Below are 15,832 nucleotides of genomic sequence, written 5' to 3'. Positions count from 1 at the left end.
TCATGTCCTATAAAAATATCACATTGATAAGGTTCTAATCAGTTCAAATGTTGTCATCTTCTAGTTTGGTGCCAGTGTAGTTATTTTAAAAGTGCAAAGTTTCCATTTTTAATTGGTGTTCAGTTTGTCTCTTAAAACATTGGTTTGGTTTTAAGTTAAATGCAAGTTAAAATGAACAACCTGGGCTCTGTCCTGGCATCAACAAACTTGTGCATTATTTTTATCCTGTATATTATTCTGTTGTTAGTTTAATTGCCTGACCAAGTCACAGACCTAGGTGTTCCACGTGTGCATATGTTTTGCATACAATACAACCCAAGCATTGTAGCCAGAGCAGAACAAGAACCATGCGGGAGGGGGCAATGGGCTCACACTCACAGGGTACAATTCACAGTGGGGGCTGATCCTGCTCCAGGCAGCGCTGGATCTGGCCTGACTTCTCAACAGAGAAACAGCCAGTGAAGAGGGAAAACACAATACACTCAACTCCCCTGCTTCAGCTGCAAAGACTAAACCATCAGAGCTAGTCCCGAAAAACCCAAAGCCCTTCAAGTACTGCTTAGGAATCTTTCTTGAAGAACCAGCGGCCTCCCGTCCCCCCACCAGCCCTGTTCTGGGGAGCAAGGACAGGTTTGCAGTGTGAGGACTGGAATCCCCTCTCCCTGTGCCAGCACAGAAATGTGCTGCTAGCATTTGCAGAAACAAGTAAATAATGTGGTGTGTGCATCCTTAATCTCTCTTTTAATGTCTCCAACAATCTAGTGGTTAATTAGCAATTTGCTGCCCACCAATATGCAAATGAATGACAAGCAAAGGTTCTCTGCATCTGTAATTATTTTGCTGATTTACAAGCCTCTTTCCTCTCAGTGTAGGTTTTTCTGTGTGTGTGCATTCATGCATCAGGGATTTCATTATTTTTTGAAGCATAGTCTGTGCATTTTTATCCTTTAATACTTTCAGACTTCAGTGATCACAGTATTTTGAAAAAAAAATATATATATATACTTCCTTCCACCCCTCAACTCCAAATGCATTTGTCAGGGATTCTTTTCTTTGATAAAGAGTGGAGAGTAAGATTTATCAAGGGGCTGTAATCCAAATTGCAGAAAGTCAGAACGCAAGATTGAAAGATACACATTTTTGCTGCTGCCAAGTCCTTATCTGGAATCAGAGTCTAGTAATATTTTATTTTCTCCCAAGCAGCTCTGGTGAGTCGAGCCACGATCTGCGTTATCCATCTGCCTACTTTGGAGCAGGGTGTTGTACTATTTGGCGGCTTAAACGCTTTACGTTCTTGCCAGGGCATTAAGAAAGGCTCTCATGTTAAATTAAGTCAATTAATAAATGGAGACACATTAAGCAATCAATTTTGTCAGCCTATCTCCCCAGCATTAGGTATGGTTGGCTGTAATCACAAGATAAATGTAATGTGCTGATCTATGGTAATGTTCAATAATACATTCTCCGCCAGGCTCAATTCATCAGGGAGTTTCGGTAGGGAAGGCATTTGTTATTGGCTGTCTCTGCACCTCAAGGATAACATTTCTGTCCTTTTGATTGGCCGCCTCACTGCTGCAAGATTCTAACCGTCTTATTTTGATGATGAATATGAAGGCGCGCTAAGCCGGGCTGGCGCGGAGTGTCTCAGAGGCTGCGCTCCTTCCAGAGCCCAAGGACTCACAGCTTCCTCCGCTGCCTTCCCGGGCCAACAACCCCCCAAAAGTTGTGATGCTTTTCTTTACCCAGTGCTTTGGGGCTGTATTAGATCTCATTCATCTCCGATTTCAGCACTACAAAGCTAAACGGGTTTTCTCCGCTGCCGGGCAACTTGTCTGTGTCGTCAACCCTACTCACAACCTAAAGGTGAGTCTCTGTGTCATTTTATCTTCACCGGGCTCAGGTTCAAGTCGTTTCTCGGAGGCGGCAGCGACCCTCCGGCGAGCGCGTGCAGCCCTTTGCAAAGCCGGGTCGCGGGGGCTGGGACTGTGTCTGGAAGCCGGCGTGTTTGCCTCGGCTCACTCTCGCTCTCTAGGTGGCTGGGTGCTGTTAGTGACCGAGTGTTGTTTCCCCAGCTGGCAGGAAAAATTGGATTGATGGTCTGGTGTCTTTCCCCGACGCTGTCAACCCGAGAGTGGCGTGGGGGGCAGAAGTGAGGGTGGTGGCGGGAACAGGGGGGCGTCCCTATCGCTCCCCCTAGTATTTGTGGGCAAGTGCTCGGGAGACAGGATTTGAAGTTAGCCAAATTGCTCTCTGTCCCATGTGTTGGGAGAGGTGGTCAAACACGAGGATTTTAGACGCTACTGCGGGATGAGGAATCCTGAAACAGGGACCTGGAGGTTGGTGGGGTTGGGGGAGGGTTCTTTCTGCAAAGTGTTTGTCCTTGTCCTCAGACTCGTGTGTGTGGTGTCGGGAGGATTTTGGCTTATTTCCTTCCTGCTGGTTAGATGCGCTCCTTGTACTGGAGCAGGATTTGCCTGGATTGTGTAATAATGTAATCAGCTCCGAGCTGCTGCCGCGGCTGCCTGGAGCTCCCTAGGCAGCTGGGTGCTGGGTTCCTCGTGGCTGCCTAGCTGCCCCGCGGCCTCTGCATCTGCACCCTCAGGTCAGTGCCCTTTTAGAGACCAGACAAAATATGGGGTCCGGCAGAGCCGCTAAACATCACAGCCAAGACTGACCGGGAAAGGAACGCTGGGCCACGGGCTAGTGGTAGGGAGGAGGGGAAGTCAGCGGAGTGGGGGCTGGGGAGACGGTGAAGCTGAACTCCCCGGATGGGAAACTCAGCACCTTGCCTCTCTCCTAACATAAAAGGTGGACCCGTTGGAAGTTCCTTTCCTGTCCTCCTGTGTAAGGCAGACAGGACTGAGTGCCGGGGGGAGGGGCCATGTCTGCAGCGCCCGTGCCCGACAGTCTCTGTGAGGATAGATCTGTCCCTCTGACCACTGCTGTTGGGGAGGAAGGGCACTGCCTGTTGTCCATTACTTTATAAACTCCCACGGTCAGACTATCCTCAGCTGGAGCGCCGCAGGTCAGCGCTGATGGGTACCCCCACTCCTAGAAGTTCCGCGGAAACACAGCTGCCTGGAGCTCCTGGGGCTACATGCCAAGGCCAGTCCTGGTGGAGGAGCGATGGACTGTCCTGGGACCCCTATGGTGCACCTGACCTAGGATCTGACGCTCTCTGGTACCCCAGCTGTGACCAATACCATCGCATGCAACTGTTCACACCTGCTCTTGCTTGCGAGCTGTTTCCTCTCATTCCACGATTTCTCTTCTTGTATAATTTAGTTTTATAAATAAGAATTCACACCAGTCACCCTTGGCAAAGCAAGTAGATAGCATACACATTAAAACATAATTCTGAATTCCATTTTATGGCCACTTTTGAGACCGCATTCAAACTTCCATTATTTTGTCACTTTGCATTAGTTAGTTCCCTGGGGCAAGAAATTTTGTTTACTTCTGTTTTGTATTTTAATACCTTTAAAAATTGCTTATGAGACTTTAGCATTTCTGAAGTTTGAATTTATATGGTTCATTGACTGCAGCTGATGATGGAGAATAGCCAGGTGTTAAGGTCTCTGTGTGGAGCCAGAGGAAACCACTTGTGTGTATTTCTCAATGATGTCTGCCTGGATATTGACAAGTCATCTTGCCGCCCTGACCCAGGAGTTCAGAGTTAGGGTTGGAGGCCTTGAGTCAGCTCTGGCCAGCTGTGTGAAATTGAACCCCTCCTGCACCTCTTTGAGCCTTCCCTTCCTCACCTTTTAAATGGGCTTATGAACATCTGCCCTTTCTCCGCCTCAGCTGTTGAGACTGAAGAGAGGTATCAGAGGTGTTTCATAACTCTCCCCTAAAAATAATGTATGTTATTGTATATATAATTTGTAGAGTTCCAATAGCAAATTCAAAAGTTGTCGCTTAACACATTCAGGCAATTTAGAAATCATATAATCAGTAACATAAAAATGGATGACATGCTTTGAGAGGCCAGGGCTCACTTTTTCACTTACACACTTATCTGGCTTTTCATTTCCCATAAAAAAACACTTAGGGACTTTTGCTCAGAGAAACATCACCTCAGATAAAGCAAGTTGAGTGCTGCTAATGTCCCCAGGATGTGGAATAAGGCACACAGGATTTGGAGAGGGCTCCAGGTAGGGAGAGACCTGGAGGGTGCAGGTGCCCCATCAGGTAAGTTGTACCCCCTTCTCAAACCTAAGAGCTAATAGTCATTTGCAGAGCTTTAAAAGGACTAACTCTATAGGTGCGTCACTGCCCCACTGCTTGTATTAAAAAGCACATGTAACCTCAAAAAAAAATCTCTTTCTAAACACTAATTTCCATAAATAGACCACAGAAATATGCCTTGGATGTAATAAGCTGTGATCTATGTAATGAGGAGGAATGTCCTTCTTTTTTTTAAAGGAAAAAAAAATTCTGTGGCAATATTAACCCAGCATAGCTATTGGTCTGCTGTGCTTCCCCACACTTTGTATGACAGGCCAGTACATGAAATGGTGACCAAGGACAGAGAGACTACAACCTTGCTTTCAATTTTCTGGGTTGCGTGTAGCTACAAAGAGGGCTGGGAAGCTTGTGTTTTTCTTTGTGGAAGCATTTATGTGTTTTATCCTTTCCTGGGCTTTCCTGAGAATTCGAACCAACAGTATTTTAGAACCTGAGGCAAGTGCTGAGTTATAATCAAAATTCACTTACAAAGCAAAGAAAATTGTGTATTTGCCATGCTTCTATAGGTCACCTTCATTCTCAATCTTATTATGGTGATTACTCAGTAACCTGGGATTCCTTCAAGCAAGCTGATGCCTTTCCTTCTAAATGGAAGGCAGAGCCTTCCCGGGGACATCAGATCCTCTGGTTAAAGCCATTACACCCCTGAAGCTCACCCTAATTAAAAGGGACATTTAGAGTAGCCAGCCTTGAACATAAGAGACCTCAGCTTTCAGTGAGTGCCAGGCCGTGGAGTACAAACAAGACCTTTTCCCTCAGTCTCTGTCTCTGTCTCTGAGGACCACTTGCACAGATTAGGGTTCCAAACGGTGCCCACACTTCTTTCCACCCTGTGAAAAGTGACCGTCAAGGAGCCAGCTCTCTTGGCCGGCTGCCCTCTGCTTCCTCATTCACAGTGGTTATTGAAATGTGGCGAGCAGGCTTCAGGCTGGCGCTCATGAGGACGCCTGCTCCTGGTCCTGATTCAGCACTCCTCTCTCCCTCCTGTCCTTTGCTTGTTTCTAAACGAAGAAGGCCTTTCTCTCCTGGCTCCACTCCCACTGGCACTAGCTGCTTCTACAGTGTCTTGCCCTGGGCGGCCCTGCCTTGTTTTGCACCATCTGCAGAGGTGCCCTTTGAGGGGAGGATCGGTCAGTCCCTGTGCCCAGGTTTTTCCAGAGAAGGCTCTGTAGTGCTAGCCAGAGCCCTTCTGGCGTCGGTCATGAGCACTTCCCAAGCAGGCAGTAGCTAGGCTGAGGCTGGCTGAGTGGCTTCCTCCTCTTAACCACACAGCCTTTGATAAACAAGTTTCTGAAAGAAGAATAGCAAAATGCTTTCTGGCAAAGTTCCATGAGGCCCTCTCTGATACCTCCACACCGTGCCTGCACCACCCCAGACAACCCCATTAACCTTGGGTTACAACAGAAACACACACGTGCACACACACACACACACACACGAACACATGGAATGGGAGGGGCATATGGGACAATCGTGGCTTTAAGTGCCTGACAGATATGAAATCTAAAGCTAGGGCACTTCAGTACCATTTGTTGATGCATCCACGTGCCTTTCATTCTAAGACCAACCTGCGTGGATAAATGTGTATTGAGTGGCAGTGGGGAGGGTGGGAGCTGTAAGGAAGAGGAGGAGACAGGGCCAGGAAAGGAGAGATGTGAGATGTGTGCCCGCCTTTGCCATTTATGGGATAATCTTTGGAAATCCCGTGCTGCACCGGGCTTTGCTAACTCTGTTTCACGCAGCACAGCAGGCGGCTGAATGAGAGGTAAAGACCTGAGCATTGTCTTTAGAGATTTAGAGGTGGCCTTTGGAGTGTTCTGCATGAATACCTACTTTAAAGCAGTTAAAGGCTTCCTACGAGATTGTTTAATCGCTGGTATGTGGGTTACTCAGTTCCTCTCCACACAGTCACCTCTGATGGTCCCATTCCCAGAGCTCTGGGCATTTCACAGTCTTCTTTCTCTGTCCAGTCTGGAGTCACTTTGCCAGAGGGGCTGGAGAAAGGGTAAGGAAGGGGACCCCAAGCTGGTGGGGGTCACTGTGCGAGCGTTATTCTAAAGGCTTTGCAGCCGGAATAACGGAAGAGGCTTTGCAGCCTCTTCCGGCCCATGGGTTTCTGTGAATATTGTATGACACTCCACTCTGTGGGCTCAGAGCAGTCGTGCGGCTTTTCTGGTTAATAGTGATTGCAAATGAGGCTCCTGAGTCACATAACGGGGAGGCCCAGAGCCCGGAGCAGTAATTTGGTTAGCCGTGTGCCAGTGATTGAGTTGTAGGGGAGGCTGAAGCTGGCGGCTGTGATGAGGTGAGCCGATTACCTCTGTACTACATTTATCCAGCAGCCTCGAAGCAAATTTGGTGGAATTCTCTTCACCGTGATCCCTCAACCTGCAGGGACTGTTTGGGAAAATTAGAAAATAGATACTGAAAGCTTTCTTTGAAATCCGCAGAGAGGTCTGAGTCATTTGGATGGCTTCCCTGGGGTAAGATGGATTATTTTCCTAGCAATTAACAAGAAAAAAAATTAACTGTCTGTGGAGATCTCTTACCCTTAGCAAAGTCATCTTCATCCACTAGCTCTGTTCCTCCAAAGGGAAACAGTGACCTGGTTAGACACGAAATGTCCAGTGGAAGGAATCAACCCAAAGAATGGAGACCTTACTGACAAAATTGAGACTAGAAGTTAAGTCTTCTAGGTCGGGTGCGGTGGCTCACACCAATAATCCCAGCACTTGGGAGGCCGAGGCAGGTGGATCACCTTAGGTCAGGAGTTTGAGATCAACCTGGCCAACATGGTAAAACCCGGTCTCTACTAAAAATACAAAAATTAACTGGGTGTAGTGGCGGGCACCTGTAGTCCCAGCTACTTGGGAGGCTGAGGCAGGAGAATCACTTGAACCCGGGAGGTGGAGGTTGCGGTGAGCCGAGATCGTGCCACTGTACTCCAGCCTGGGCAACAAGAGCGAAACTCCATCTCAAAAAAAAAAAAAAAAAAAAAAAGAGAAGTTAGGTCATCTAACATCAGATCTATATTCCTACACTGCCCCAGGTTGCCTTCAAATTATGCTAAGCTAAAAGTCCCTTCCTCCAGGTGCATGGTGTGAGAGCGAAAACTTGCAAGAGTCCCCTTCCTGTACGCTATCTCCCCTCCCGGGGCCAGCAGCATGACACCCTGGGCTGCACCACACACCTTCCCATCTCCCCTTTACCAGAGCCACATTTTCTTCACGAATTAGAGCTTCTAAGTCATCATCCTTCCTTAATCCCTCACCCCTTCTATGAGTTTGGGCCATAATTTTGAAAGACAAAATCTGAATGTTGAAATTGGGAAAGATGAAAGTCCCAAAAATATAACTATGGAAAAAAAATCCTTTAAATTTTAAGACCTTTATTTACATTTTTAAGAGAAACATACAAAATACAACAGAGTGTTTTACAGGCCACTTAACACCATAAAAGAGGCAGTAGTAACATACATATTTTTGCAAGCATAAACACTCAGATATACTAACAACTGTAGCATGGGGATAAGTTATAAACAGACAAACTATATTCATAAAGAACTAGATCAAGAGGGAAATGTATAAATGCATATTACTATGGTTGGTAATTGTGTGCACCCAGCTTTGTAACTGTGGCCATCTGAAACACTGTGATGGACAACGTAAATCTTTTGATGGATGGCTCAAAAACCAGCGAGTCACCATTGCATGTGATCTCAAGAAATTGTATCTTTCACAAATGCAGATGTACAGAAATTGTATCTTTCTGTACCGCCGAGATCTCAAGAAATTGTATCTTTCACAAATGCAGATGTACAGAAAGGACAGCTGTTTATTCACTGAGGAAGTTTCAGCGTTTTTACACACACGCACAATGCCTACACACAAGGTCAACATTGTGATAATGCACTTTCCTGGAGTCAAATTTGCAGGAAAAAAAAAAAAAAAAATCCACAAAACAAAAGAGAACTCTCTAAAAGTCTTTACACAATGTATACATCTATTATTGGAGACAATACAAAGATTAAATACATAGCATAGTGTATTGGCACTATGTGTGAAAGGGCAGAAGTAGTACATGATTAAATAATTTGGCAGGGGAGTTTTTTTTGTATCTTTCACCTGCATTTTCACTTCTAGAATCTTCAAAATAGTCGCCGCACTTGTATTTGGAGAGTGGTTGTGGTCTACAAATTGTATAAGTGTATGCTGTCCACTTGAAAGTTTGGTTATTGCTGGGCCATTGCAATTAAGTGATTTTCTGCTATCATAGCACCAATGTAATTAGCTTTTAAACTTTTATCTTTCACCATTAAATAGCTTCATACACTTAACTTACCACAGCATTTTTGTGAGGGGTCAATTTCACAGATCTCTTCCACTGTGTTGTAAGTAATGTATAAGAATGAATGATATTCGGCTTCCCCAGTACCAAATCTGTATTAGGGTTCTCCAGAGAGCTAGAACCAATAAGATAAGTGTGTATATGGATATATGGGAGGGGATTTATTAGGGAAATTGGCTCACACGATTATGACTGCTGAGTAGTCCCACGACATGCCCATCTGCACGCTGGAGACCCTGGGATGCCGGTAGCATGGCTCACTCCAAGTCCGAAGGCTTTAGAATCAGGGAAGCCAATGGTTAACTCTCATTTAAATGTGGTTGCTGGTGTAAGTCCTGGAGTCCAAAGGCTGGTGAGCTTGGGGTTCTGATGTCCAAGGCAGCAGAAGAAAAATCTGTCCTGGCTCTCAGAGAGAGATCGATTTGTTTTCTGTATTTGTTTCTCCCAGCCATCAGCCAATGAGATGGTGCCCACCAACACTGAGAGCAGCTCTTCCCCAGATAACCCACTCATACTTACACACTAACCTCCCTTCACAGAAACCTAACCCTCACAGAAACACCCAACATAATGCTTTACTAGATTTCTAGGTATTTTTAAATTCAGTCAACTTGACACCTAAAATTTAGTTCACAAGTCCACAACTTAGCCCCCATACGCATCTCCTTAAATCATACTTAATTTCCGCATAAGACAATAACAAGGTAATCGTTCTGCCTAACACGATACAACTAACATGGTGCAGTTATCCTGCACACAACCTAAATGTACGAATCCTTTCTCCAGATTTTGACTTTCAGAATTTTAACATTTGGGATTTTAATCTTTTGGGAATGAGATTTTTCAGGATTTTAGACTTTAGGGATTTTGATCTTTGGGGATTTGAACTTTCAGGATTATGATGTCTGTGATTGCATCTTTTGGGATTATGACTGGCACCAATTGTTAGCATTGTCATTATGATGAAAGCAGCTACTCAAAGCTGGCTTTGACTCCCCACACGCCCCACCTGGCTGTCTTTCTCCGCCTTCCCTTCCTCTCTGCAAACTTTGCTGCTTGCTGTTTCTTGGTATTTTGTGAGTTATCTTTGGCCTTGAAGAGAATTGTGAATAGAACAATTTTTTGCCCCATGTGAAAGTCAGATTTGTCCTTAATGTTTAGCTTCAAAGAAAGCATGGAACCCCGTTGGGCTCTGAGCCTGGAAGACAGGCTGGGTCTCAGGAAGACACTCATGCCTGCAGTGGGACAGGAGCTGAACGAGCTGGGGCCTGTCATTCACAGAGCCGGGAGCCATGCAAATAAATCCCCTTCTCTGCTCATCCTGAAAACATGCCCCTCATGACTTATGCATTCCTTCTTTTCATTAGCAGAGGCTCGAGTAAGCACGTGGGTAGGTGGCTCTGTGAGGGGTGTCTGATTTGAAGGGTATATATCTGCAGGCTCAGTGACACCACTCTGAGATTCAGCAGGGTAGAGAGACAGATGGAGGCAGAAATTGCATGTCCCTGTGAGGTTGTACATTTTCTCTCTGCCCTGCAGTTCGCTGCACCTTGAGGACATAGCTTCCCTCTGAGCGGGGCATGGATGACAAGGGGGATGATGCTCAGTCCAGGCTGCCGCCTCTGGAATCAAGGAAGGGCAAGACAGAACTCCTAGATCCCACTGTCATCAGAAAATTAAACATTAATGAGCTAAGCCCTAGGACTGAGTTCCCTACACTCCAACTTGAGTTTCTACAAACACACACACACACACACACACACACACACACACACACAGAAATAATGGCAATTCTGAGATGCTCCCCTGTGTGGGCCCTGAGTGGTCTCTGAATAGAAGTGTAAGATCACAGAATACAAAGCCCAGTGGGTGGGGAAAACTGGCCCCCAGCACAGTGGAAGAACAAATAGAGATAAACAAGACCCTTCTTCCACACCCAGTCTGTAACCAACCAGCCTCAGGAAAGAGGTAAGTGGAGAAAGTGGTGTTGGAAAAGAAGAGAAATGTTTTAGCTGAGGACCTAAAGTATGAGTTTTGGAGTTAGATCTGGGTTTGAATCCAATGTTGCATTCCTTGGATAATATCTTTGGCCTCCCAGAGTCTGCATGTCCTCCCCTATAAAATGGTTGTTGTTGTAAAGATTAAATAATATGTACAGTCCGGGCACGGTGGTTCATGCCTATAATCCCAGCACTTTGGGAGACTGAGGCAGAAGGATTCTTAAGCCCAGGGGTTTGAGACCAGCCTGGGCAACATAGTGAGACCTCATGTCTCCAAAAATATAAATATTAGCAGAGCATGATGGCCCACAACTGTAGTGTCAGCTATTCAGCGTGGAGGAACTGAGGTGGGATGATCGCTTGAGCCCAGGAGGTCCAGGCTGTGGTGAGCCATGATTGCACCACTGCCCTCCAGCCTGGATAGCAGTGCAAGACACTGTCTCAAAAAATATACATACGATTTACATAAAGTGTTCAGCACAGCACCTGGCATGTTATAATTACTCCATTAACAGTAGTTATCATCATTACTAGTAGATGAGTCCCGCAGAGATGTTACCTGGTGCACAAAATGTGACCCAAGTTCCTTTGCCTAAGTTTGGGTGACCAAACTTTTACTCCAACTGTATGTTGGAGGGTAGGGGGAAGGTACAGCAGTAAAATGACATACCTGTTGAGGACCATGCTTTTGAAGCGCACAGTGTTTAAGCTGAGAGCCAGAATAATGTTCTAGTTCAAGGACCCGGTCTAACAAATGTGGTTCAAGGGGATGAAGTGACTTGCCCCAGGTTCCCACTGATGAGGTTCCAACAGAGCTGGGGATGGCACTTTGGTTAAGGACATTGACTCTGTAATATGTCCCCATGACAGTGTTGGACCTCTTCCCAGAGGGGTCTTGTTCTCAGGACCTTGCCAAGGTATAAACCAGCTGGACAACAGCGGGCATTACAAAGGCAAATGTTCCTCGTGTCTCTAGTGCTGGCACAAATATATAGTGAGAGACAGGGATGAGGCTCCAAGTGAAGTCACCAAACCCTTGCAGCCATCATCCCAGACCTTCCAACAGCAGGATGGATCCAAAGACTACATATTCAACTTGACTGTGGCACCATCAGAAAACAGATCAGAAACAAACATCATGTTTTTACCAGAAGAACCGGGTCTTTGTGGATAATTTAGAATTGTGGTCTAACTGGAAATGTCAGTTTTACTTGCAAGATGCTATATCTTGTAATCATTTCTTGGTCCTTTAATGTATTTTTAATCCAGAATAAATCCATGATAAGAAGGGAACTGCACATTGCAGAGCTGTTTTCAGTTGTGGCACCAGCACTCCAGCAAGGAGAGCGTAGCCTGAGAAAGGAAATGGTAGGCCGTGGCTCCCCAGGATGAAAAGGACATGATCTTCTGCAGAAGAGATGGGCCACTGCAGCCCATGCTTGGAGAGGGAGGGCAGGGTTAGCTTGGCATTAGGAAGGCCCCACAGAGATGAAACCAAATGCAGATCAGTAACACAGATTTTACAAGAGACTGGTCAGCAAGCCTTGCCACCTGCCAGCTTCATAACCAGACTTCATGGCCCCTCGGATCTAACTGCTACGACTCTGCCAAGATGTGCCAGGGAGTCCAGGGCAAGTGGCCACTTGGAACTTTGGGTTCCCGCTGTGTACTTTACGGATGTATGATGACTTATACTAGGCCAAGGCGGCTACACATCCTGAAACCCTGACAATAGTTTTCTACTGTATTAGTTACGCACACAATAAAAACAGTAATGATAATAACCACAAAATGCTACATCGAGGAACTATGTTAAGTGCTATTACATTTAATCATTACTGGGAAGTAGTATATTATTATCATTCTCCGTTATACAGAATATCAAAACAGAAAAAGGTTGAAAAGCTTACTCAATATCACCCAGCTCTTTGTGGCAGAACCTTTTTTAAAAATTAAAATTCTGTGCTTTAAAGCATGTCTTGATATGTCATCCCTCAGAGTTAGTTTTCACGACAAACAACTGAGCCGACATGCTTGGCCTTAGGATTAATATTGAGTATATTTCACTTTAAAACGCTGAGCCAGGACCCTGTCTTATTCATTCTGTGTGTATAAACACACACACAGATGCTCCGGCTCTGGGTGGGCCATCCTGGTAGCATCCTCTGTGCTTCTCTATGCTGCCTGGTGGGATGGAGTTCCTGTGGCCTGCAGCAGCGACTTGTTCCCTTCCTCCTGCTTGCTGGAATAACCTCCCAAATTTACCAGTGTATCCAAATTCTTATCTCGGGCTCTGTTTTTGGGGAACCCAAATTGAGACTATGTGTATATTTTTTAACTGCCTAACATTTATTGAGCACTTACTAAGTGTCAAGCACTGTACTAAGTGATTTACCTGAATTGCCTTTTAAAAAATCCTCAGGATAATTCATTAGTCTATTTCCAGTTTACACATAAGGAAGCTGAGACACAGAGAGATGAAGTAACCTCTCCAGAACCCATTCCATGAGCAGCAGAGTTTAGCTCGTGGTTTTGTTTGTTTGTTTGTTTGTTTGTTTTTGAGCCAGAGTTTCCCTCTGCCACCCAGGCTTTAGGGGAGTGGTGCGATCTCCACTCACTGCAACCTCCGCCTCCTGGGTTCAAGTGAATCTCACGCCTCAGCCTCCCAAGTAGCTGGGATTACAGGTGCACACCACCACTCCCGGCTAATTTTTGTATTTTTCGCAGAGATGGGATTTCACCATGTTGGCAAGGCTGGTCTTGAACTCCTTACCTCAGGGGATCCACCCACCTCGGCCTCCCAAAGTGCTGGGATTACAGGCGTCAGCCACAGCACCCGGCCTAGCTCTTGCTTTTAACCTTGATGTTGAGCTAGCGCTCCTTCCTCATCATAGAATTGGTTGTCTGGAAGCTTCTACAAAGAGCTAAGCCCTCCAAATTCAGGCTTGGTAAAAATTATGATTTTTGTTTGTTTGTTTGTTTGTTTTTTGAGACGGAGTCTCGCTCTGTTGCCCAGACTGGAGTGCAGTGGCGCGATCTCGGCTCACTGCAACCTTCACCTCCTGGGTTCAACTGATTCTCCTCCCTCAGCCTCCCGAGTAGCTGGGATTACAGGCAGGTGCCACCACACCGGGCTAAGTTTTGTATTTTTAGTAGAGACGGAGTTCCACCATGTTAGCCAGGATGGTCTCGATCTCCTGACCTCATGATCTGCATGTCTTGGCCTCCCAAAGTGCTGGGATTACAGGCGTGAGCCGCTGCACCCAGCCTAAAAATTATGATTTGTATACAGTGTTTCTGGAAAATCTTTGCCACAACTTTATGTAAATGCCCAATTCAAAATTATCCTGTAGGAAAGGAAGTTTGTGCTCTATGACCATGTTTTTTTAAGAAATGAGTTATCTGGTGTAACAGGTGGACAAAAATGTCTGAAACTGGGACTGGTCTCCAAATCTGGGCCATATGATTGTCTTGTCATTATCTAACAGTGGAAGCTGGCTGACCACATTGGAAATGCAAATGCTCCCGAAGTATCCACATACTACGAAACAGGCTGCTTTTTCTCTAAAAAAAAAAAAAAAAGAAGTCTATTTATACAAAGCAAAAATGGCCTTTAAGAGAACGTGGCTTTTAGCATGTAACACCTGTTCTCTAAGAGATCCACAGGCCTTTTGAAATTTCCTTTCTCGTTAGCAGTCATACTCTATAACTAAATTTTTTTTTTCTAAAATCAAAGAGGAACGAAATTTTAATGACCATTTCCTACCTAATTTAACTCAGCTTCTACCTTGGTTTCTGGTAAATGCTTCCCCTTATGCCCTTCCAACATTTTCTTTTTCAAATACTGCTGTGAGAAGAACCGAGTGAAGGAGGCATCAGGGTGAGAGGTGGGTGTCTGGAAGGAAAGTGGGATGATGCCTCCAAGCCGTGTGTCCAGGTCAAAAGCCAGAGAAAGGAGGCACTGTGTCCACATTGACCCTAGAAAGCGGGAGGAAAACACTCAGGCAGGGGCCAAGGAGGGAAAATCACCAAAGGAGGTCTCAGAGCCACCTCATTAAACAGCACTGATATCTGGGAACAGTCACCAAGGGGTGCAGAAGGCTCACAGGAGAGACTGGAATGGAAGGAATGAAAAGGAAACCTGAGGAAAGGCCTCAGACATGTGCCATCGTCACAATTCCCTGTCCTCCATGATGTCTGCTTGTCACAGTGTCCCCCAGGGTGGTGGCCTGGGGGCACTGGGGCAGGCGCTGGCACTGCAGGAACCTGACTGTTCTCTGCCACCCCCGTGCCCTGTGCGAGCCTCCCTGTAAGCAGGAGGGCTGATGAGCACATCAAGAAGCTGCCTCATTGAAGCCAAAGTGCTACATCTGTTTATGGTAATTAAATAAATGCCAGTTGGACCCTTCTCAGTGTGCTTACTGAAGCAAGTGCCAGAAACGCGCTGCTCTCCAAGAATCGGAGAGAAATTAGAAACAGAGAGGCGAGCTCCCAGGCACTTACCACCCACTCCTTGAAAAGACTTGGCCAAGGAGGTTTACTCAGAATCAAGAGGCTAAGCTTTCATTTGCAGTTCTGGCTTGCTTCCTTGTGTGGTCTTGAGCAAGTCGCTTAACCTTGGCTACTGAATCTGTCAGATGAGAAGATGACACTTGCCCTTTACCTCCCTCCAAGGTGACCTTGGTGTGCAAAGATGAGTCTTTACAATTGAACTGATTTACAGGCTGCCTGTTTTTGAAAAAGTTTGAGGCAATTTACACCAAAATGTGGGGTGATGTGGTGAATACAATAGACATAAAATGGAGAATGCAAACAGGTTAATTTTATGAGTTTAACCCATTTATCGTGGGTGGCAGAAATTTAATAGAAAAGAAAAGTCCACAGAGGTATTTTAAACACTTATCAATGTGTTGGAAACATCACGGACTTTGGACTAGGATGTGGCTTCAAATTTAGTTCTAATATTCATATCTATGAGATCCTTGGCAAGTTACTTCATCACCTTGAGCTTCGTTTACCTTGCCTATAATAATACATACAATGTGAGGCTAAAGAAGAATTAATATGGTAAATATAAGCAAAAGCACCTAGACCAGAGCCTGGCACACAGTAGTGCTTTCATAAACATTGATTTCTTTTGGCCTGTATGCATTCCTTCTTCCCTCCCTCCCTCCCTCCCTTCCTTCCTTCCCTCCCTTCCTTCCTTCCTTCCTTCCTTCCTTCCTTCTTTCCTTCCT

The 15,832-nt window shown here is 45.6% G+C and overlaps 1 protein-coding gene across 1 annotated transcript in view; it reads left to right on the top strand.

Moving 5' to 3' along the window:
* Window positions 1–1,627: 1,627 nt before the first annotated feature.
* SIAH3 (siah E3 ubiquitin protein ligase family member 3) overlaps window positions 1,628–15,832 on the top strand; it is a 74,342-nt gene continuing 60,137 nt past the window's right edge. Inside the window, exon 1 of the mRNA XM_025364797.1 lies at window positions 1,628–1,863. Within this exon, the coding sequence (XP_025220582.1) occupies window positions 1,729–1,863 (135 nt within the window). The 5' untranslated portion in view covers window positions 1,628–1,728. The remainder of the gene's footprint in view (window positions 1,864–15,832) is intronic.

This window comes from Theropithecus gelada, chromosome 17, assembly GCF_003255815.1.
Source record: "Theropithecus gelada isolate Dixy chromosome 17, Tgel_1.0, whole genome shotgun sequence".
NCBI classification, from domain to species: Eukaryota; Metazoa; Chordata; class Mammalia; order Primates; family Cercopithecidae; genus Theropithecus; species Theropithecus gelada.
This window is presented reverse-complemented; position numbering and strand designations above follow the sequence as displayed.